At 45.6% G+C, this 23,707-nt stretch overlaps 1 protein-coding gene across 1 annotated transcript in view; it reads right to left on the reverse strand.

Annotated features, from left to right (window-relative positions):
* Positions 1-1,665: 1,665 nt before the first annotated feature.
* The window catches only part of LOC147889821 (Rab3 GTPase-activating protein catalytic subunit), an 82,478-nt gene continuing 60,436 nt past the window's right edge, over positions 1,666-23,707 (reverse strand). The window contains exons 11-16 of the mRNA XM_087391664.1: positions 21,706-21,754; positions 21,155-21,305; positions 3,229-3,313; positions 3,041-3,110; positions 2,711-2,851; positions 1,666-2,498 (exon numbers count right to left, since the gene is read on the reverse strand). Of these exons, the coding sequence (XP_087247790.1) occupies positions 2,154-2,498; positions 2,711-2,851; positions 3,041-3,110; positions 3,229-3,313; positions 21,155-21,305; positions 21,706-21,754 (841 nt within the window). The 3' untranslated portion in view covers positions 1,666-2,153. The remainder of the gene's footprint in view (positions 2,499-2,710; positions 2,852-3,040; positions 3,111-3,228; positions 3,314-21,154; positions 21,306-21,705; positions 21,755-23,707) is intronic.

The following is a 23,707-nucleotide window of genomic DNA, read 5'->3' on the forward strand; positions in this document are numbered from 1 at the left end:
TTGAGAACTACTTCCGAATCCATCCTTCAAAGAAACCACGCCTTCCTTGTCACCTCTACGCACTCCTCAAGAACACCTCCAAACAGCAGCCCTAACAGTCTCTCAGTTTGCTGGCTCCACGCTCCCTCCATGTCTAGGGTCTCTAGCCAACCGTGGCTCTAATACCATGTGAGAAATGCAGTGGAACTAAAAAGAAATGGAGAGAGCAAACCAAGACATACACAAAACTGAACTTAAAGGAGAGATAGAAGCAAGAGAGACTGCAAGGGATCTCAGGCAAAAACCCCTAAATTGCTGGGGACAGCCTCTGCTAAACAATGCATAAAATGTGCTCCTCTGAGATGAACACGTAAGGAAGGGGGGCGTATATATAGGCACTCAATACCACCTCCCTTTCAGTCGGCTGGTACATGTGAGCCAACCCATAGCCTAGGTGAGCCGACTCCTTGCCTCCCCCTGTTATATGTAGGGGCTGCCACGCAGCCATACAAGGGGCAGTAGCCCTGGCTCTAGTGCCGACTGGGCTGCTCCGAGGGGCTGGACCCCTGCCTATAGGGCCGACCAGCAGGTCGGCCAACCTCTGCCTCGGGGCAGGTCTCTAACTCTAAGGGTGGCCACACAGGTCCCCAAACCTACAAGCATAATGCACCTCAAGAGGGGCTGCCACGCAGCAACCAGCACCCCCCAGGTGGGGCCACCACAATGGGCAGATCTGCCCTCAGCCCTATACCCTACTCTACCCTCACAGGGGCAGGCACACCTGCAACAAAGGCCCTCACTCATGCCTTAGCCTAACCATGGTACATTAAGAGATGCTGATCTCCCAACAGATGCACGATATCTTCGCAATAGGATCGTAGATGACACTCACATCTTTTGTCATCTCAGAATTTCAGAGTTTTATGTTTTGTTTTGAGCACTAGGTTTGAGTTAATGAATTTCTTAGCATGGCACTCAGCAAGGGCCTTAGCGAGCCCTTTGCCTGAGCCCTTAGGGGCTTGAATGAGTTACTTTTTGTGTTTGTACCTTGTCTCATAGGATCACGAGGCCCCCTGAAGACCTCTCTCTCTCTCTCTCTCTCTCTTCGCACCCGATCACACCAGCTGCAAATAGAAACAGGGGGATGGAAAAAGATGCCAAGGGAGAGTAGAATATGCCAACTATGTGATCAAGGTATGGTTGAAACAGAAGAACACATGGTAATGATATGCCCTCACTATGCACACATTAGGGAAGAGTTCAATCACCTCCTTGAGGGACATAACAAACTGGCTGATTTGCTGCATAAAGGGTCACCTTTAGCTTTAGGAACATTTGTGTATAAGCTCTTCAAGCATAGGAATCCACCTGAATCCTAGAAGGTGGTTTCTCTTTCCACCCTCCCATCTTCGGGAGGAGCTTTCATGTACTTGTGATATTGTATTGCTCAGGTCCCATAGGCCGGTTTTGGTCTTCAGAGGACGATAATATATTCTTCTTCTTCTTCTTCTTCTCTCTCTCTCTCTCTCTCCACAAAGTATTCCATCTCTCATCTTTAAATGGAATCATCCAAATATTCAAAGACCGGCAACCTCACACTATTCATCACAAAAAAATTGTCTTGATAAGAAAATTTTTACATCAGATTCTTTTACTACAGCGCCCTTCTGCAACTTGATGAATCCAAGCACCTTACTATTGCAGCACACTGTACCCTAGCATCAAGGTCCATACATTCTGAGACATTTTGCTTCCCCATTTGAACATGAAACATGAGGCATCAGGCTAGAACTTTCTGCCTTTACATCTGATCCAAAATTCTCTCAGACTGTTTCTACTCATCTTGGAAGTGGTTCACAAGCATCATGAACCAGATTTGATCTCTTTTCAGTAAGCAACTCCCGTCTCACTCCTACATACCATGAGTTGTATCACGCCTCCCCATGTATTTTCAGCACACCAAGAACTCTTATACATAAAAAGCCATGGAGTGTGAAGGTATGAACAGTTGTAGCCAAGCTTGGCAATATGCACTTCAGTAAAGTATACACAACCATCCGAGGATAAGTAACCAAGAATGCAGTATAAGCCTTCCCCCTCATGTATGATATTTACAATTGCAAGAGGAAACAAGGCATGCTTTTGAGCACATGGGGCTATGACAGGGTAGTCTGTTACACCAAAGTCCAATCGCTGTCGTGAAGGTTTGATCTCTTCTCAACTTCAACCATTGCAGGACCCCGTGAAAGCTTTTTATCAAAAAGCGAGGATTTTGCTTCAAGAATGCGGGTAAAGATACTTTGCCCACTTTCAGGTTTAGGATGTGAGCTCTGTTGCTCACGAACTAACCGCCTTAGCAGACCTCGGTCATTTGTAATCAAATTGCTGCAGTATCTACTGCCTTTTTCTGCCAACATGGAGATTGCCCCAGCATTCTCAGAATCACCAGGAAATGAAGCTCGTGTATCTTGAAGCTCCTCAGCTTGACACTGCAATATAGTTTCCATGGTTTCGTAAACCTGCAAGATATCAATGATTTTCAAACCTGACCCCTTTTTTCAACAGTATATGGAGAACAGGGTAAGCATATAACTTCAATTGAAAAACTCATTCAATCATAACATAACATGCCTTTATATTTGCATTGCTTATAAAATTCCCAAACCGCATAGATTAAAGGTAAGATGCATGTAAGGCTCACTGAGAAAGAAATATATATCCAGCTATTTACCTTGCACAACTGTTCCAGTTCCTCAGCATGCATTCCCTTACTGCACGTTGAGATGATGAAATCCCTAAATTCATTAAACTGGGATGCAAAAAACTCATTTGCTAAAGATGAAGATTCAGCTACTGCAAATCCTGCCCCCAGCTGTACGAAAACAAGCAGCAGTACTTCAGAGGAACTTCAGCTAGCAAATATAAACCTCACTGTTTTAAGCACTAACGCATACATTTCTCCAACATCTACACAGAATCAAATCATTACAACCATCTTTAATAAGAACACTACTCAAACAGCAAAAGGACGACTCCGTGAGACTGCATAGAAACTACTCACAATAGCTTTGAATAATTGTTCAAAGAGTTCAGCTGGCCCTATGTCTTCCAATGCATCCAATGTACTTTCCCTGTAGGGAGAAAGCATCAAGATAGCATTTCAAACTGTTTTAGAGTAGCTGTCACTATTGAATGGAGAGAGAGAGAGAGAGAGAGAGAGAGAGAATTCACGGCATAAAACAAACTAACACTGCAAGATCTTCGTCAAATAGTGGAGCTTGCTTCGCTGCAGGAATTGGTTTTGCTGAAGCCCATAGTTCCTGCCAAAGATTACCTGAATAACATAAAAAATATTCAGGAAAAAACAGCCTGATGAGACCAAGGTTCAAGGCACCACATGGAAGCATTATAAAACGAGCATTGCATTACGTCATATACTTGCAAGGAAACAAATGTAGCACGACAAATTAATGGCGTGTCCCTATGGAGTTTTATGGTAAAGAATCTGTTGGGTGCACCGTGCAAAGAGTCTATGAGGTTTTGTTACAAGTGAAGATGCCCGCCAGGAGATGCCCTTGGTACACCTCAACAAGGCAAGCTTAAGTGGGGCCAACTGCACCAATTGCTGATCCGAGGAGATGGGATGCCAGAGATACCCAACCTTTGTCAACTCACATCCATTTCCCAGGACTTCCAAGCAAGCTTGGGATACATTGGAGGAATGACGGGGTCTCTATGAAAAGACAACTTGACAATGCCGAGATGTTGTAGGGTGACTCAATGTCTAATCATTTGACTAAGATCCAGGATCTTAGAGAACATCTGTTGAACATCGATGAAGTTACACCTAATAGTCAACTTATATTAGAACTCTGAATTCTTTGCCAGAGACTTATTTGTCTTTCCATACTTCCTTGATTTGCTGAGAGGGGTAGAATAGTTCCACATACTTTCTAGAGCTTGTGGGGCTGTTATTGCTAGAAGAATAGATTGCAAGCCATTGCCTACAGGAAGAAATAAGCCTCATTTTGGTGGCTCTCGGTCCAAGAATGATTCAGCTTAGCTATCAAAAAAATTTCAGAAAATGCAGGCCAGCCCAAGAAAAAGGGTAAATGCCATTGTTGCATGAAGCTTGGACACCACATTAATGAATGCAAGAACAGGTTGTGCAAATAAAGGAAAAAGAAGATTATAGTTTCAGATTCCAATGCATCGGATACAAACAAGGGTAGGACTTCAACAAACCCTGTTACTGGGAATGGTCTTTTTAGGTTTGCAGTTATGATACCAGGTGTAATGCCAACCATAAGGATGCCTCACTCAATGTAAGTTTTGCCTTACATGCAATGTGGTGCTTTGATAGTGGTACTTCCAAGCACATGACTTCCAGGCTACAAATCTGTAAATAAATTTTTCCTACTCATATTTGGCAAAAGAGTGGCTTGTGCCAACAATTCTTCATATTCTGTGAAAGGAGTTGAGAGGATTTTTCTGTCAGTAGTTGAAGGAATTGATTTATGCCTTCCTGATGTCCTGTATGTGGAATTTGGTCTATGTATCCTCTTTTGGGAAAAGAGGCTTTGCTGTCATTTTTGAGGATGATCAGTGCATTGTCAGGAATTGAGAAAAGGACTATCAAATATTCACCACATGCACTTTTAAGTCAAGGTTTGTACCAGCTGGACAAACACGACAGCGGTATGTCTAATGTCTCTGTGGCAATAGTGACTGCAGAAATGAAAAATGCAGAATTATGGCGTGCAAGTATGAACTATGGAAGTTTTCAGTTGTTACAGAGGCATGGGATGGTACATGATATGCCTTCTTTGGAGACTCCTAGACATATTTCGTTACCTTCATAGATGATTTTTTTAGATTTTAATGGGTATATCACCTAAAAGAAAAATTAAATGTCTTTCAGTGCTTCAAGCAAATTGTTGCTATGGCTGAGAATGAGGTTGGGTGCAAACTTCAAAGTGCACACTTTGAGAATAGACATATATGTCAAATGCCTTCAAAGAAATCTTGAAGGAAAGAGGGATTATACATCAGTGTAGAGCCCAATATAGACATCACCAAAATGGTGTTGCTGAGAGGAAGAATAGGCATCTAACAGATATAGCCAGATGCATGATCAAAGGAAAGAGGTCCCCATACATATTTTGATGGAGGCAATAATGTGTGCAACACACATTTGGAAAAGATGCCTTGTCACGAGGATGTGAAATTATGGGACTTTTGATTTGCGACTCCCGTAATTTACACGTGGCTGCCTTGAGCCTCTCGGGCACGAGGTGATGGGATTATTAAATTTAAACACACTCACACACACACAGATAGTTTAAGAGTTTAATTTTAAAAATAAGATTTAATTTTAACTCCAAAATTTAAGAAATACCCTACCAATCTAGGATGGGAATGAACATAAGCCTATCCGAAATCGTGAATGTGCGCCCAACTACTAGGCAATTAATTCCTAGGGCCAAAGTGTGCAACAAGGGACTAGAAGAGTGGTGCAATTAAAAATTGCTAATTTTAGCACAGGAGTCCAAAAGGAGCACAAAGCCCTGTTTTTTGGGCTAGAAGGCCAAAATCAATTCCAGAAGGAACCAGATCATCAGTTGTGAGCTGCCAGAGCCTACCAGGTGCTCCTAGAGCCAAATCGTCATCTGGCAAGAGCTTCCAGAGCTTGCCAGGGAAAATCGCCATCAATCAGGGCCAGTTCCAGTGCATTCAGGGCCTGCTAGAGGAAATCGCACCTGATCCAGGAGCCTATTGTAGATTGCGATTTCACATAGGGTGTCTCTTCCAGATTGTGATTTCATCTACACGTCTTCAGGGCTGTGCCAAGTGATTACGTCCTGATCTAGGGCTGTTCCAGGCGTTTCCAAGCTGTCCAGGTTGCTTTAGAAGATTACGATTTGCTTCCAGACTATCCAGGCTCTGCAGGGAAACTTGTGATTTGATTTCTAGAGCTTTCAAGGTATTGCTGCTGATTCTGGTAACTTTCCAGGCGTGGGTGTTCTCTTCTAAACTGCTTTTGGGGCTGTGCCAGAGCAGAATCATCTTTGCTCTGTAGGATCTAGGGTTTTCCAGCCCCAGTGACCTATCTTCTGTGGATACTGGGTAGAAGAAGGCTTGCTTTTTGCCTGCTTTTGCCATTCCCTAATTGGTTGCTAGCTAGTTATTGCGTTTGGGTTTCTTTCCTCGTGAAGAAAGGTTGATTTATGCTTTTGGGCAATGGCCAGGGAGGCTATAGACTGAGGCAACCTGTTTGGGAGTGCTTTGACGATTGATTGCACCAAAGTTTGGTTGTTGAAGGCTTTGTCTTGCAGTTGTTCAGCCGTGTCTAGCTGGTTGGGCACTTGGTTGTGCAATTGCAGGCGTGGCACAGACAGTGGATGCTATTGGGGTCTCTGTTGCACGCTTTGGTTGGCTGAGGATTCAGGATTGTCTAGTAATTGGATGCCATTTCACAGTTTGGAGTTGAGCAGGGAATTACAGGGTGGGTTGGACGGGGAGTCTGCGGGCGTTGGTTTGCCTATGGTGCAGCTTCCCAAAGACCTTTGTAATCAGCCGCTTGGCTTCAAATGAATGTTAAATAAATACTGCAAGGGGCGCCAACGTTTGGGGCCAATTGGTGTTCTTGTTTCTGAGTAGGAGCGCTCTAGCTCCCCTGTGAGTGGTGCATATTTATTTGTCAAATTACTGTGTATGCTGTGATTAAGTGGATCCTACCACCCTTTACGTTGTTGAGGCTGGTTTCATGCCCCACCAAGGCCTTGACAATTGTGATTCCCTTTAAACTTGGTATAACAGAAAACTCAAGGTGGACTATCCTACGGTGTTTGGCTGCATAGCCTATGGACATATACCTTGTTAGTTGAGAAGGAAGTTGGATAATAAGGCAACTAAATGCATTTCTGTTGGCTAAAGTAGTGTGAGCAAGGCTTACTGTCTCTACAACAAGGTCTTTGAGTAGCATTTTGGAGGGAAAGTACATCAGTTGGATATAAAAACAGCCTTTCTCAATGGGGCCTTGCATGAAGAAGTGTATGTGAGTCGGCCTAGTGGTTTCCAAATGCCTGGTCAGGAACGCAAAGCCTGAAAATGTCTCAAGGCACTTTATGGGCTGATACAAGCCACACCGGCTTGGTATGAGAAAAATCGTATTAATCAGGGTCTACAAGATAGTCTAGCTGAGAGTGCCCATTATGTGACATGTGGGGACTAGCTGTGCGGAAAATAGATGAACATAAAAAGAGAACTCAAGCATGAAAGACACCAAAGATCTTCCTAACTATAGTACACTGCTTTATTTATACTGAAGGCATAAATGCCTTGACTACTGTTGTACATGATTGCCAAATCGGCATACAACACTGCACTGAGACCACTTGACTTACTGCAACCTGTGGGAGATGGAGCTATGCTGCTGAAATAGAACACCAAACCTTGACCATATGCTGACTGAAAGGTGCTGCTGGAGGCTGAGAGTTGAGTCCTGAAATGAGGGGCAAGGCTCCCCTTATATAGGGTCTGGAAGGGACTGTTTTGGCTGACCCAACCAGCCCTATTTAGCCAACCAGCCAATAGGCTGGTTTGGATGGTCTGTTTCCTCAGCCCTACGGGGTTGAGGCTGCCTATAAAAGGTGCGTCCCCCAGCCCACTTACTATGCGTGTTGCTTCCCTTTTGAGCCCCAAAAACCTGCCAAGTATGCTGCGTAGGGAGCTGCAATTGGCTGACAAGGCAGCCAATTATCATTGCAACCTAGGCTTGACCCTGGTGCATGTGATATTTTCCTCTTCTGAACTTGTTGCTAGGTGGATACCTAGCAATGCTTTGCCTTGGCTAACCCAAACTGCTCTGCTGTGGCGTGTGACATTGGGAAATGGGAATGGACCCCCGTAGCTCGTGCCTGACTTGTCCTTGGACTAGGGGTCACGGCATACGACCAAATATATGGAGTCAGACCGTGTGTCGCAATGCTCCCTCGTGCAGGGGTGCATGTGACATTCCCTCCTGCTTAAATTCTGAACGATGGTAGCTGCTGAGGTACTGAGTGAATCTGCCAAGTGAAGATGATCACAATGACTACCAACTACTACTCGAAACTTGACTATCCTCACGAAGAAATGGGAAATAACAGTCTGGCACTAGTATTGAGCTGGCACTACTCCAAAAGACTGAGGTACGAATGCTCTGCTATGATAACACGGCAGCTCAATAAAAACTCTTGAGAACCGGTAATGCCACGAAAAATTGGAAGCCGAACAATATGTGGTCAATCATCCCACCATGCTACTATTGTGAACTCCTGATCCTCGTGGGGTATGGCACTCTGATAGGCTCCTAGAAATATGAACTGCATGATGTTCTCGTTCACACTGTTGAGGACTAATTGGGCTGCTAATGCAGAGGCACTACGCTTTGGAAGGCTAATGGCAAGAATTTGGCTACCAACTGCAGGCATGCACCCTCCACCTTGCCGAAGTTCCACCCACATAGAAATGTTGGTGCTACTCCATGAATTGCTGGGGTGATGACAAAGCCACAAAGGCTAGGCAACCAAAACAATAAGTTTGAAAACTCTAGAATACTCATTATGCACTCCTGGAAACTGAGGTATTGTTGTCTGCGTGACTACTATGAGAGAAGGCTGGAATACACTTGCCTCCTCTACTGACGTGATAATTGCTAAGGGTAAAAACTCTGCCACCCTCATAGGATCTAGAATTGTGGTTGTAATGCCTGCCGAGGAACTTGAGTGATGCCAAGAGCCACTAAAACTGTCACTCTCTCACTGAGAAAATTCGGGAGAAGTGGAGCCGTGGATGTCCCCCCAAGGAGTTGAGAGGCAACTAGCATTGCAAAGCACCCCTCCAAGGGGTAGACTGCACTGGATGCTCCCTGAAGGAATGGAGGAGCTGTTGGGCACCTCTAGGGAAGGACTCGTCAAACTCTCTGCTGACTGGTGTTGCAACGATTGCCTCCCTAAAGGGGGAACTGCACAGGAAACTGCAGGACTATCCTCACAAACTGCCGTGAAATGTTCAACCTTCGTACTGTTGATAGCTACACCTGCTACTCTAGCTGTGAGGGTACTCACTCTTGCTAGGCTTGAAACTGGGCTGGCAGACTCTTCAGATTCCCCCTCCTCATGAGCCTCAAGGCCAGTGGGATTGGAAACTGAGCCCATTAGTCCTTAACATTCTTGACGAGAAGGTGAAATGTGAGCCATTTGGACGGGTCCATGATGGAAGACTTGTAGATCCAAAGATTGTTGCAACAGTGACTGCCAGAGGAAAAAAATATCTCCCTCTAACCTCCTGCAAGGTGTAAACACATACGGGTGAAGATAGGAGCTGGCCTGATGTGCGAGGAAGGAAGGGAGGAAGAGGCTAATGGAGTATGGTGCCATCACAAGTCCAGGGTAGGGACAAATTACAAAATTAGATAATATCCCAAACATGCTCCCTCCTCTACTAACTGAGTTTTGTTGCCAGTTCCTCGCCTACAGAAGTAGCCAGCCCTAAAGTTTACTCCAGTTGTCTCGAGACTTGGTCAAGAAATTCCCCGGTCTGTCAACCTTTATTGGCATTTCCCCAATTCGCTTATCCCATCATGATTTCCCTTTTCTAGCCAGGTTTCCCATTACTGAGCTTTGCTATCAAGACTCCCTCCAACCTATTTCTAATCAGAAGGAACCATATTGCTCTGATACCAATGTAACATGAGGGGACTAGCTTTACAGAAAATAGATGAGCATAAAAGGAGAACTCAAGCATGAAAGACACCAGAGATCTTCCTAACTATAGTACACTGCTTTATTTATACTGATGGCATAAATGCCCTGACTACTATTGTACACGATTGCCAAATTGGTATGCAAAACTAAACTGAGACCACTTAACTAACTACCACATGTGGGAGATGGAGCTACGCTCTGAAATAGGACACCAAACCTCGACCATATGCTGGCTGACAGGGGCTGTTGGAGGCTGGGAGCTGAGTCCTGAAATGAGGGCAAGGCTCCCCTTATATAGGGGCTGGAAGGTATGCAGATTTTCCAATAGCGCCGATAAGGGGTGAGCCTGTTTTGGCCGACCCAACCAGCCCTATTTATCCGACCAGCCAGTTGGCTGGTTCGGCTGGGCTGGTCGGGCTGTTTCCTCAGCCCTAGGGGCCAACCTAGAGGGGGTTAAGGCTGCTTATAAAGGGCACCTCCCCCAGCCCACGTACTGTGTGTTGCTGCCCAGGCTGACAAGTCACTGCAACCTGGGCTTGACCCTAGTGCATGTGGCACTTTATGTGAAGGACAAGAAGGATTGTTGATTGTCATCCTATATGGGGATGATATGCTGCTCATAGGACAAATGGAGAGAAAATTGTGGGATTCAAGAATGATCTTGAAGCTTCATTTGAGATGTCTGATATGGGGCTGTTACATCATTATTTGGGCCTTAAGTTTATGCAAATAGATCAAGGCATTGTACTCAAACAGTCAAAATACATTCAAGGACTGTTGCAAAGGTTCAATTTTCAGGATTGTAAGCCTATTCCAATGTAACATGCAATGGTAATCTGATCGTGTAATTCACAGCAAGACCTTCTTTAAACCTTTAGCGAGGAATTAGCGTTGTTTACCATAGAGAGAGAAAGGAGATGAGGGTAGAGAGAGAGTAGAGTCGACAACCGATTGGGTCCCTATACCCACTGAGGGCCCCCTCCCCCAATCAGGGGAGGATTTGCTTTATACTTGGAGAACTGAGAAATACAAAGAACACTCTTTGAGAGAGAACAGAACGCACTTCTGAAGAGCTCACTGTGCACACGTATAGCAGACCCAAAGACCTGAGAGGCAACGCCGACCAATACCGAGACCTTGATGCTGTCCACACTGACGATGTAGGACGCTTCTGCAAGGCAAGGAAGAGGCTTGTGCTGGCCACCGGAATGCAAGGTTACTGCGTGAGTGAGAGAGTGAAAGCTGAGAGTAATAGATACTGAGAGAGAGCTGAGATATGACTGAGAGAATAGAGCTAAGAAGTAGGCTGTGTAGCCTGTAATAGAAAGCTGAAAGAAAGAAAGAAAGAAATTTTATTAGTCTTTGGAAGAACAATGGGTCTATGAGATTGAAAGAAAACCGGATACAAATCACAGTAAGGGTGGAGCTACTAAAACGAGCATTATCACCCGTGCTGAATCCTAAGTCTGATCATACATAATCAAATACCTCTGGGTGTGACAACGAAAAGAAAAAAGACTGTGGAGCGGAGCGAAATCCTCCGTATGTCATGTCGCCCTAGCTGGTGCATAGCCGGTGATGGGACGTTGGTGTCCGTCAAGGGGTGTCATGCGTCTCGGTGTCCTGGAGGAGGCTCGACGCAAGCCCAGAGCCACCATGACTCCCGTGGGACGTATCCTGAGTCTAAACAATGACGGGAGATCCCCCAGAGTAATCTGTGTTCCCTCGATGTCTCGTGTGTCGTGTTGCGGTCGTCGGGTCGGGGTCTGTGTCACGTCTGCGGCTAGAGATTGGACGATCAATGTCACTCAATGGGAAGAACTCTGTGATCCTGCTCTGAGAGGTGTCTGATGGTGTGGCCAAGCCCCGTCGCCTGAGTAAGTACTCTCTGTGTCGGACGCCCTCGTGAATGAAGGCCCCGAGACATCTCTGATCTGGGTAGGCGAGGAATGAGAGAAAGCTGAGGAAACAGTGTCCAAACCTCTCTCCGTTTGCTGGTCCAAACCTCCGACTATTGTGCTGCGTGGTCACCTTCAGATCAGGCTGAACTGATGGCCAAGGGCTGAGGCTAGAGCAGGGCCAGATCTGAGGAGTTCAGAGGCTGCACAAGGAGGCTGAAGTGGAACTGTAGGAGAGCTGAAGGCAGGAGCAAACTGAATGCTTCAAAAGGGCAGCCAAGGGGCCCTTTTATAGGGCTGGAGCTGAGCCAACCCAGTCTGTAAACAGCCGACTGGGTCAGTCTGTTTTACAGACTGGTTGGCCTACAACCAGCCTATAAAAGCCCTCCCTGGCTCATTTGCTAGGGGAGTTTTTGGGCAGCCTTTGTAGGCTGCCTTCCCTGCTTACCTGTCCAGCCTTTGGGGGCCCTAAAGGGCTCCTAACCTAGGCTAAGACCTAACCTATAAGATGGAAACACTTAACCTGCTGTTCTCCAGTGGGTACTAGTGAACAAGAACTGAATTGTTGACTTGACCTAAGGCATAGAGACTGACCTATGAAGCTTGTGCATGACTGTCCCTGGACAAGGGCTCACAAAGGGGTCACAGCATACGACAAAATCTCCTATCTAGGAACTATAATGCACTTGTCGATGTAGCCAGTGTGTCACTTTGCACCCGCACCCAAGTGCAGGGGTGCATGTGACATTCCCTCCTTAACTTGGCGGTATGTTCATTGCTTCCAAGTAGTCCGCCAATATCTGGGGAAACTCCTGGGAAAAATCTTCGTCCAACCACATTGCTTCATGGGTACCTCGATCACGGAACTTGGTGTAAAACTCACGGATCCTACGTCCTGACCCATGCTTGAATTTATGAAGAAGGATCTGTGTACCTCGATCATGGAACTTGGTGTAAAACTCACGGATCCTACATGCTGACCCATGCTTGAATTTATGAAGAAGGATCTGTTCTGGCTGTAAAACTTTGGCTTCATCAAGAACTTCAGATTGTTGCTCGTTGGAAATCTCTGAAAGAGGAGGTCCAAAATATGGCTTCAACCAAGCTACATGGAGCACGTTGTGCATAGTCCAACTCTCTGGTAGGCGTAACTTCATTGAGACATCATTGATCTTTTGAATGATAGGGAATGGTCCGAAGCTCCTGAAGGACAGCTTAGGGCATCGCTTGCCCACTTGCTTCAATCTTTGCTTGATAATGCATAAATACACCCATTGACCCTCTTTATACTGGACATCTCGTCTGGATTTGTTAGCCTGGCGCATATATGATGATTGAGCTTTGGCGATGCGGCTTTTCACGGACTCCATAATCTCTGCCATTGATTCGGTGGTTTTGTTGGCTTCAAGAGATGGAGACACCATCCGGTTAAGGAGTGAGGTAAACCGCCATACAAACGCTACTTCATAAGGTGTGCGACCAATACTCGAAGAATAGGTATCGTTCAGAATGGCCTGCACAAGCGAAAGAAACTGCTCCCACTTTCCCTGAGCATCATGACAATATGATTTCAAAATATCAAATGGCATACCATTATACTTTTCTGTCTCGCCATTCAATTGCGGATGAAAAGCGCTAGACATCTGCAGCTTAGTACCAAAATTATCAAACAAGGCTCGCCAAAAGTTAGACGTAAACTTGGAGTCCCTGTCGGATGTGATGGTCTTTGGCAACCCTCCAATGGGATACCAATACTTGATAAACAAAGGAGCTACATCTTCAGCGCTGGCCGTTTGTGTGCACGGAATAAGCATACAATATTTACTAAAGCCCCACAAAATCCATACCTATGTCCTTAAAAGGACCGTCGAGGAATAGGCAATGGCATAAGTAAGCCTGCCGCTTTCTTGTGGGAAGCCCTGACCTTTTGGCATATTTGACAATTCTGCACATAGCTGTATACATCCTTCCGCATCTTTGGCCAATAGAAATAGCGCTCTAACTTCTCCAAAGTCCTGTTGATACCTCTGTGGCCACCGATAAGGGCGTCATAGGCATCATGAAGAAGCAACTGCCGTTTGTCTTTGAGTACACATAATCTTTTCTTATAGAAAAGCCAACCATCCTCTAATGAGTAATGGCTTGGAGCAAGCGTCATGGCTAACTGGAATTGCGTGCCAAACTCTGCTGACTCCGTGTACTGTCTTCATGCTATCAAGAACCTATCCTTTGATTTCGAGCACAGTGGCCTGCTTAATGGTTTGGATGGAACCTTTCCGACTGAGAGTGTCTGCAACGGGTTGTTTTTGCCGGGAACGTACTCGATCATTCCCCCAAACTGCTAGAATATCTGGCTCCACCGTTGCTGCCGATCACTCCATTGCATACTAGGCATTGTCTGAAGCCACTTAAGGGCTTGGTGCTCTATCTTCACCATGAAAGTCCGTCCATATAGGAAAGGCTTCCAATGTTTAATGCTTGGATGACACCGAGGAGCTCTCTATCATACCCTGAATAGTTCTTTTCGGCATCGTTAAGCTTTCTGCTGTAGTATGCCACGGGCCTATCCTCTTGCTGTAAAACTGCCCCTATGGCGACATTGCTAGCATCTGTGATTACCAGAAATAGATCATCCCAAGAGGCGATCTTCATAACTGGTGATGTTGTGGCCAACCGTTGCAAGTTGTGGAAGGCTTGCAAAGCTTTGCCTGTGACTTGAACTTTTTGTCTATGTGTCTTTATCTCCTTGAGTAAATCTGTAAGAGGGGCTGCGTATGTTGAGAAACCCTCCATGTGCGAGCTGTATGCTTGACACAAACCCACAAAGGATCGGATCTCCTGAGCCGTCGTGGCGACAACCCAACTGGTGATAGCTTGGATCTTCTCAGGGTCTAATCGAATCCTTTGAGCACTGATGATGTAGCCCAAATACTGAATTTCCAGCAATCTGAATTCACTTTTCTTTGCGTTGAGATATAGCTAGTTATCACGTAATAACTGTAGGGCACATCGCACATCCTTAATATGCTGCTCAGCTGTAGCGGAAAAGATAAGGATATCATCGAGAAAGATGAACATGCACTTCCCAATATACTCTGCGAATACCCGGGACATCATCTTGTTGAATGTTGGTGGTGCATTCTTCAAACCAAAGGGCATGACGACAAACTCGTAATGAGCTCACTCAGTTCGAAAAGCTGTCTTTGGGATGTTAGCTTCAAAAATCCGGACTTGATGATAGCCACTCTTGACGTCAATCTTTGAAAAAAATCTTGCACCATTGAGTCTTTCCAAGATGTACTCGATGCGGGGCATAGGAAACTTGTTGCTTACCATAAGCTTGTTGAGTGCTCTGTAGTCGACACATAGTCGTGCGGACTTATCCTTCTTTGCCACAAATAGAATGGGTGCAGCAAAAGACGAAGAAGAAGGTCTAATAAACCCTGCGCGCAGTAATTGAGACAATTGCTGCTCTAACTCCCTCTCCATAGACTTTGAAAGTCGATAAGGGAACTTACTTGGAGGTATCGGGTCCAAAAGTAGATCGATGCGATGGCCTTCCGGTTGGTTGGGAGGCAGCTGGGGTGGCAGATCATCCCGGAGCATGATGTCTTGGAAATCTTGGAGTAGATCCACCATTGCTTGCCCCATCGGAGGAGCGGCTTGAATTGCAGTGATTTGGCACTGGACATAGACAAGTGCACACATGGCACCCTTGCGGGCGGCGAGACCTGCTTAAATATGAGATATTAACGGAATCCCTAGTGTGCTCCGATCACCGCATATCACGGCGGGCTCAAGCAAACCTTCCACAATAGTGAAGGTGTCCTGCCGCCAATCAGGCGTTGGAACATGCTCACGGAACCACTGAATCCTGAGGATCATGTTTCACCCCATCAAAGGAGTCAAAATAAAATCTCGCGTAAACATGGCCTTCTGAACTGAAAAAGTGAAATGGATGGCCTTATGCGTGATGTGTGTGCGCAAGCAGGACGTGAACCCGTCCGCTGCAAGCTCGTGAGGCACCAAGGTGCACCCCGCTGTCAAAAACACAGAGTTGACTTTTTAGTAAAAGTCAACGTGCTGACTCTTTTTTGTGTCACTGTTGACTTTTTTGACCGACCTGGTCAACGGTTAGAGTTGACCAGCATAAATCCTAGTTCCATGGGAGTTGGATGCCACATGCACCCCCGCACTTGGGTGCAAAGTGACACACTGGCTACATCGACAAGTGCATTATAGTTCCCAGATAGGAGATTTTGTCGTATGCTGTGACCCCTTTGTGAGCCCTTGTCCAGGGACACTCATGCACAAGCTACGCAGGTCAGTCTCTCAGCCTTAGGTCAAGTCAACAATTCAGTTCTTGTTCACTAGTACCCACTAGAGAACAGTAGGTTAAGTGTTTCCATCTTATAGGTTAGGTCTTAGCCTAGGTTAGAAGCCCTTTAGGGCCCCCAAAGGCTGGACAGGTAAGCAGGGAAGGCAGCCTGCAAAGGCTGCCCAAAAACTCTCCTGGCAAATGAGCCAGGGAGGGCTTTTATAGGCTGGTTGTAGGCCAACCAGTCTGTAAAACAGACCGACCCAGTCGGCTGTTTACAGACTGGGTTGGCTCAGTTCCAGCCCTATAAAAGGGCCCCTTGGCTGTGCAGCCTCTGAACTCCTCAGATCTGGCCCTGCTCTAGCCTCAGTCCCTTGGCCATCAGTTCAGCCTGATCTGAAGGTGACCACGCAGCACAACAGTCGGAGGTTTGGACTAGCAAATGGAGAGAGGTTTGGACACTGTTTCCTCAGCTTTCTCAGCTTTCTTTTACAGGCTACACAGCCTACTTCTTAGCTCTATTCTCTCAGTCATATCTCAGCTCTCTCTTAGTATCTATTACTCTCAGCTTTCACTCTCTCACTCACGCAGTAACCAAGCCTCTTCCTTGCCTTGCAGAAGCATCCTACATCGTCAGTGTGGACAGCATCAAGGTCTCGGTATTGATCGGTGTTGCCTCTTAGGTCTTTGGGTCTGCTATATGTGTACACAATGAGCTCTTCAGAAGCGTGTTCCGTGCTCTCTCGAAGAGTGTTCTTTGTATTTCTCAGTTCTCCAAGTATAAGGCAAATTCTCCCCTGATTGGGGGAGGGTACCCTCAGTGGGTATAGGGACCCAATCGGTTGTCGACTCTACTCTCTCTCTCTACCCCCATCTCCTTTCTCTCTCTATGGTAAACAACGCTAATTCCTCGCTAAAGGTTTAAAGGTCTTGCTGTGAATTACACGATCAGATTACCATTGCATGTTACATTGGTATCAGAGCTTCGATCTGTATCCAGCTTGACTACCGTGAGTGTATGGTTGTGTTGAGATCCGGAAAGGACACACAATCCAGCGCCATGGAAGGGTCAGGAAAAGATTTTAACATCGAAGACTTTGAAGAGGAGAAAGACTACCAACAAGATACGCTTCCGCCAAATGCTCAAGAAGTGATGGCGAACCTTCTAGAGCAGAATCGGGTCCTCCTGCAACAACTCAAAGAACATTCATTCAAGCTAGAAGAAAGCAGAAGACAGCTAGACCAGACAAAACAACGTCTGGAGAAAAAAGAAGCAGAAAATTTGCTGGAAGAAAGAGGAACCACAGATTTTGAAAAACTGCTCTTGTTGATGCATGAGGAACGTAAAAATGAGGAGGCACTGCGAGGGGCAAAGCTCGCCCAGGCAGAGAGGCAACAAAAGCTAGACCGAGAGGCGATGCTTCGCCAACACAAACAGATGTTAGCCGCTATGCAGGCAAGTTTGAGCGCAGCAGTTGTCACTACCACAGCTTCGCCATCGACAAAGGTAACACCACTCACTCGCTCCACTCTAAATTTTGTTAAGTATGATGGTAAGTGTGACCATTCAGCAATTTTGCAATTTATTTTTTGTTAGCGCGGATTCAAGATGAGCAAGATAAAGTCCACCTTGCAGCCCCTCATCTTACAGGTGAGGCGGTGACTTGGTGGCAACATTGGGCTAGTAAGCATACTAACCCAAGAATGTTTAGGACGAATTTCGTTTGGGCAACGTTTGTGGCCGACCTCAAAGCCCGTTTTCTCCAGCCCCAATATATGCTTAACCTGGACGATGAGTTCGCTCGTCTCTCCCAGAATGGTTTGCCTGTGTTGTCATACAGTAACAAGGTCATCACGCTGGCACAACAATTGGGTGTGACGGAGAGCGCCAAGATGAAGCAACTCATTCGAGGATTGGACACGAACATATGTTTTATCATTCGAAACTTTGACCCGTCGGATTATGAGCGAGTGCTGACTCTCGCATAGAATCAGGAGATAATGCTGAATGGGCGAAAGCCCAAGCACGTCCAGAAAGATTCCAAAGCCCTGCAGCAGTCAAACAACACAGTGGGTAAGGATTAGAAGGACAACCAGTTCCAAAAGAAAGACGGCCAGGCTTTTGGTCAAAAGGAGTCCAAGCCAAAGATGACTCCATATGAGAAGGCTAAAGCGGGTATTACGGGAGGCTATCTACAGCCCGACGAGCAGAAGCGGTACCACCAAGAACATCGCTGCTTTCATTGCCACCACATCGCTGGGCATGGCGAGAAGGATTGTCCGAAGTGGCTTGCCGGAACGGCTGCGAAAGCACCTACTTCGTTCGTCGCCAATGTATTGGCTCTTTCAACCCCGCCTCCATCCTGAGCTACGAATGCCGTCTTCCCTGCTTTGAACGCCGTTCCCACAGTGGTCTTTCAAGGTAAGGAGGGCGATTTCTCAGATCAAAAGAAGGTGCTCATTCGAGCGTACGGGCATCAGTTTATTGTTCTGGGAGTTCAGAAGATGCCATCTCCCCTCAGCTTGGCCTAGTTGCCTGCGTTGGCACTAGCTAGCATGGCCACGGGCGTGTGGATGCCCGTGACAGAAGGAGATAGGGGACAGCACCTAGGAGTAAGCTCTATCAAAGTACCTATGCTTCCCATTCTGTATATTGGACAAGCAAATAAAACGTTGATTACCTCTTATTTCATAGAGCATCCATTGATTCTCGGGATTTGTGCAATCCACAAGCTCTATATCCACAATTACCTTGTAAAACCAACAATCTTGTCCTTTATGTGCTCGATTACCTTGAAGCCTCCAAACAAAACTAGCTGGTCTTTGACTTGCAAAACACAACCAAAGCATGCTTCTCTCCTTGGCTTTGTTCGGTGCATAAATACTTATGATGGAGCCCTCTTAGCCTTCTATTCTACAATCTATCTATGAGATTGTCTCCCCTGCACCTTGTACATTGGCACTTACACAGTGCTAAATCTGTAGCCCTTTCCGTTTGCGAATCATGTCCTAATCGAAGTTGTTGATTTGTCTAAAAGTTTCGTCTCTTTCCCGAACCCCTCACATTCCAAAAGACAATTCTCGTTGATGCAAAGTGTTTGGCATCAGCTTCTACTTACGTGTTTCTCTCCCATTCTCACCACTTTAATCTGTTGATGGTCAAGATCAGCTCCCTAGCCATGTTGCCAACCATCCTCAGGATCCAAAATGGCACATGTGCTAATACTTCCCACCATAGGAGAGTCTAATTGCAGCAAGATAATATCACCGTCATGGGAAATGCCCTCTACTTTGTGGTTGAGTTCCTTCATCAGGGCCATCCCTTCCACCGATTGGGAATCTGAGACTCCGTTACACACCTACCACAGGATGTGTGAGCTAGGTTCAGCTTCTACAACTGTGGGAGAGAGCCCATAAGGTAGAAGCTCCCCTTGCTCCACTTCTCTTTGGACACCACATGAGCTACTGGGTTGCTTCAAAAGCTTTCTTGTTTTTGTGGGCATCTGTCAGACCTCAATCCAAATATTGTTGTCTAGGAACCTACTTGACTAGGCTAATAGGCTTGGCATCACAATGCATCCAATTCCCAGGTGTCACTAGAACCTAACTGTCAAGGCATAGCTAAGGCATTCCACCCTAACTGTGCGCCACTGAAAGTGGCAATGCATTCCTCAAGTCCATTATGAAAATACTCAAACAGCCTCAAGGCATAAGAACTGCAATACACTGTCCCTCTAGCACCTTTCCAGGGACACCCTCTGTGGTTGGGTGTCTGTTTATGACCTGTATGGCCTAGAGAGAGTCTCGAAGCAAACAGAAGCAATAACAACGTCAAAAATGACAAATGAAATCCAAAAGGAAGTCAGAATATCCATACTCGCTGTCCATGGAAGAGGGGCAAGCTCAATCCTTGCACCTATCCTCTGTCCAGGCCCCCAGGGGTGTAGAAATGCCTTCCAACCAAGGGAAAAGAGAGAGAAAGATTGTGGGACCTGAGAACAGAAGGAAGAGAAAGGATCACGGGTGCAGAGGCCAGAAACAGGAGGAAATGCTAGAACATCAGCAACAGGGCCTTGGGAGGTGCACCGACAGCCTGTAAAGCTTCTAGAAGCAACCTCGGGGTGCATGCCAGTTGCAGAAATCACCGTACAGCAAAGGAGAGCTAGTCCATACTGCATTAATGCAGCAAACACATCCGTACAGCAGGGGGTACATTCCATACAGTAGTAAATGCTGTCCGGACTCCGTACAGCATTAAAGGAGGTTTATGGGCAGGTACCGATTCCATACAGCAGCAATTAAAGAGCTTAGGGAGGCGTGCACTAGGTAGAGAGAGAGAGAGAGAGAGAGAGAGAGAGGACCTCAAGATGCGTGAAGGGAGAGGAAGAAGAGGTGTTGAAAAATCCGTACAATTGCCATTGCCTGAAGAAAATAAATACCGGAAGGGGCGCCAAAGTGTTTGGGGCCAATCGGTGTCCTTGGCGTTTGGTTTCTGAGCAGGGGCACTCTAGCCTCCCTTTCGGTGTTTTCAAAGTTGTTTCTAAGTGGAATTTAACTAATGGAAGTCGCTGGAAATGTTGCAATGTGGCTGGGAATGAAGAGTATGCTAAGTTAGTTACAGTTTATTGCCCTTTAGTTAACATAAGGCCGGTTTCACTTGTGCATATAGGATATTTACATTATATGTTGTAAAGAAAGGTCTTAAGCATTGGTTTGTCTGTAGCTGACTTTAAGTCATAGAGTGGCATGATGTTCATTTGTGAATCAAGGTGATACCTCTGCAACAGGGATAGCATAGGATAACAAGCTGTGGGGCACCTGAGAGGCTCGGCTTTCGTGCCACAAAGGGATTAGTATGGGGCCATCAACTATTTGTCAAGTGCAAGGACAAAGATACAATGATCTAGGTGAGTCTTTTTTGGGAGACGATAGATGGGAGATCAGCTTGTTGCTGACTTGTCTTGGGGTGGCATATTTGATTGTTCCAAGGTTACAATTCCCCATTCTTTCACCAATTTCATAAAGGTATCCGGAGTATGCCCAAAGAATATAAACCAAATTCACTCAAAGGGATACAAGGTTTTGAATGCCGTCAAAGGAACATTCTCTTTGACAAAAAGTCAAACTAAAGAGAAATAAGATATACACTAGATATGAACTTCAAAAACAAGCGTTTAAAAATATAGCATGCAAAAGGATTAGTAAGTTACCTTGAGACTGCATTCTTGCACTAAGATACCCTCGTGATCCTGTCTCTTGTTCTAAATCTTCTACTACAGGTGCACCTGCTGAATCTTTCCTCCAGTCTAGAGGAGAATACCACCGAACAAAATCTTCTAGAATACATCCAGGATTTGCAGCCTATCACCAAATTTGAACACAATCAAGACATCGTAGCACAAAAGATGAAAAACAAATCAACCTAAACGAAGAGATAGCTTGATCAAGCTTATTGCATGCCAAAGGAGACACAGGAAAGAAAAAGAAGAAAATAAGAGGATTTTACAAAGACATAAATAGACATGCATAGAGGATATCATTATAAGGAATGTAGAACGAAATCCATATATAGACGGGAAGGAATGAGAATATCACATGACACAACTCATAAGATTGGATACAAACACCTGATTAAACTAGAAGGACAAAACGCATATACATAAGAAATAGAGCCAAAGAGGGAGAGGAAGGCACTAACAAAAATGAGAAAAGATGTATTCTTCCCATGGGAAAACACAAGTTTACTGTCAACTTACAATACCTTGAAAGCTTGCATATCTGAAAGAAGCTGCGAGCATCCAGCACCAACACTGGACAAATGGACCACAAAAACATGAAATCTCTCTCTCTCTCTCTCTCTCTCTCTCTCTCTCTTTCTCTCTCATGTGAGAAAGGTTAACAAGCAGTACTTTTATGGAGTGAAGAATAAAAAACACTTGAAAAAGGCACATATAATGTGGTCAATGAATGCATGCCAAAAAGCACTTGTACGCTCTTGAAGCAGCCAGTCAAAGAATTGCAGATATAAATATTACACATTCGTTTGTGATATGTCAATAAAGCTGTGCATGAATGGTACGGATAGAGAATTAAAACAAGGCCCTTTATAAAAAAAGGGTGACATGAACCATTTGAGCAACGATAGAACCATTATGGTCAGCCTGTAATGGCCAAGCTATATAGCACAATTACGGAAGCAAAAGCAGCGAAGGGGACAAGGGCAATAAGTTTTCGCAAATTCCACAATACCACTGATCACCTGGTGACTTAGAGATTCTCATGGTAGAAAGCTGAATACAATGACAAGGCCTCTATTATTGCCATGTTGACTTCAAGAAATCTTTCAACACAATACCCCCTGATGGAGACTAGAACAATTGCAAGTTCCTTGAGCCAAATAGATGCACATGTGCGTTGCAGTTCTAAATGAAAGACAGGATGTCAAAGGCCGTTATTGGTGAAATTGAAGTCAAGAAGGTCTCCCCCTCTCTCCTCCTTGTTTAGCCTTTTCATAACGAGATCTTCCCAATCTAGTATCTGACTAAGCAGTAGGCAACCATGTTAGCTTGCCTTTTCTAGCTCGTGGTCATCCACTCTCTCACATTTTGCTAGCTACCAACCTGCACATATAGGCAAATTCAGTATCAATCGATCTTATCTTTGATCCCTCCTTACCGCTGAGCTGCTCTCCGGAATATTTGTGACTCTTGAATCCTCCAAGGTCTTCAAGTACCACTTTGGTGACTTCCTTTTGTTCGCCGAGTCCCTCTTGCTGGCATGGGTGCTTGAGACTCTGACTCTGATTCTTCAAATTCAGGATCCTTGGTCTCCTTTTCTTGAGTGATAGCAAGTTTCAATCTCTAGGGTAAAACTGAAGATTCTGGTGCAGTTGCTTGTGGCTTTGGACTCTATAGGAGATGCAGATTCCAGAGACATTGATCTGGGGGGTGATGAGCTTATATGAGTCAGTCAGAATCAGAGTTTGTGCCCCAGGCAGTCTATCGGATTGGGTCACAAGCACAATTGGGGTGAAGCAGGGTTGCCCCCTCTCACCAACTCTTTCGGGCTATACATCGATGAGTTCACTTCCTTCATAGATCGTCTAGGAGGCGAGGGATCCTTACTGGCCAATCTCATTATACAGATATTGCTATACGTTGATGACATAGTCCTTATCTCATCTTCAACGGGCTGCAAAGACATCTGGAGGACCTAGAGGTGTTCTGCAGAGAGAGACCTGACAGTCAACCTTGGGAAGACCAAGGTTATGGTCTTAGACACCTCACATGCAATGCTCCGTCAACTCAGCTTCACTTATCGTGATGAGCTAGTGGAGATAGTGCATTCCTACACATATTTGGGAGCAGTCCTCACAGGACCCCTATTCACTATGACCCATGTAGCCAAAGCAGGATTCACACAGGGTGGAGTGCTCTGGCCCGACTGGAGAGAGAGTGTTTCCAGGAACACTTCCAGGATCCACTGACGAAGTGCTCACTTTTCGATACGCTAGTGTGACCGACTACCATGTATGCAACACCCTTTTGGGGATGTGATCTACCAACGGCAGAGTGGAGAAGATTTGAGCGACTACAGGTGACTATGGGGTCTAGGATGATTCGGAGGAAGCACATGAGATAGTACAGGCAGAGTTCGCCATGACACCACCACAGGTTGATGCCATCTTCCACAAGTTGATGCCATCTTCCAGACAGTGACATTCATTCATAGAGTCTGGGACTTACCCGATCGAGACTACCGAG

Source organism: Dipteris shenzhenensis, chromosome 20 (assembly GCF_047967505.1).
Source record: "Dipteris shenzhenensis isolate YYH24624 ecotype China chromosome 20, Dip_SZ_1.0, whole genome shotgun sequence".
In the NCBI taxonomy this organism is placed as follows: domain Eukaryota; kingdom Viridiplantae; phylum Streptophyta; class Polypodiopsida; order Gleicheniales; family Dipteridaceae; genus Dipteris; species Dipteris shenzhenensis.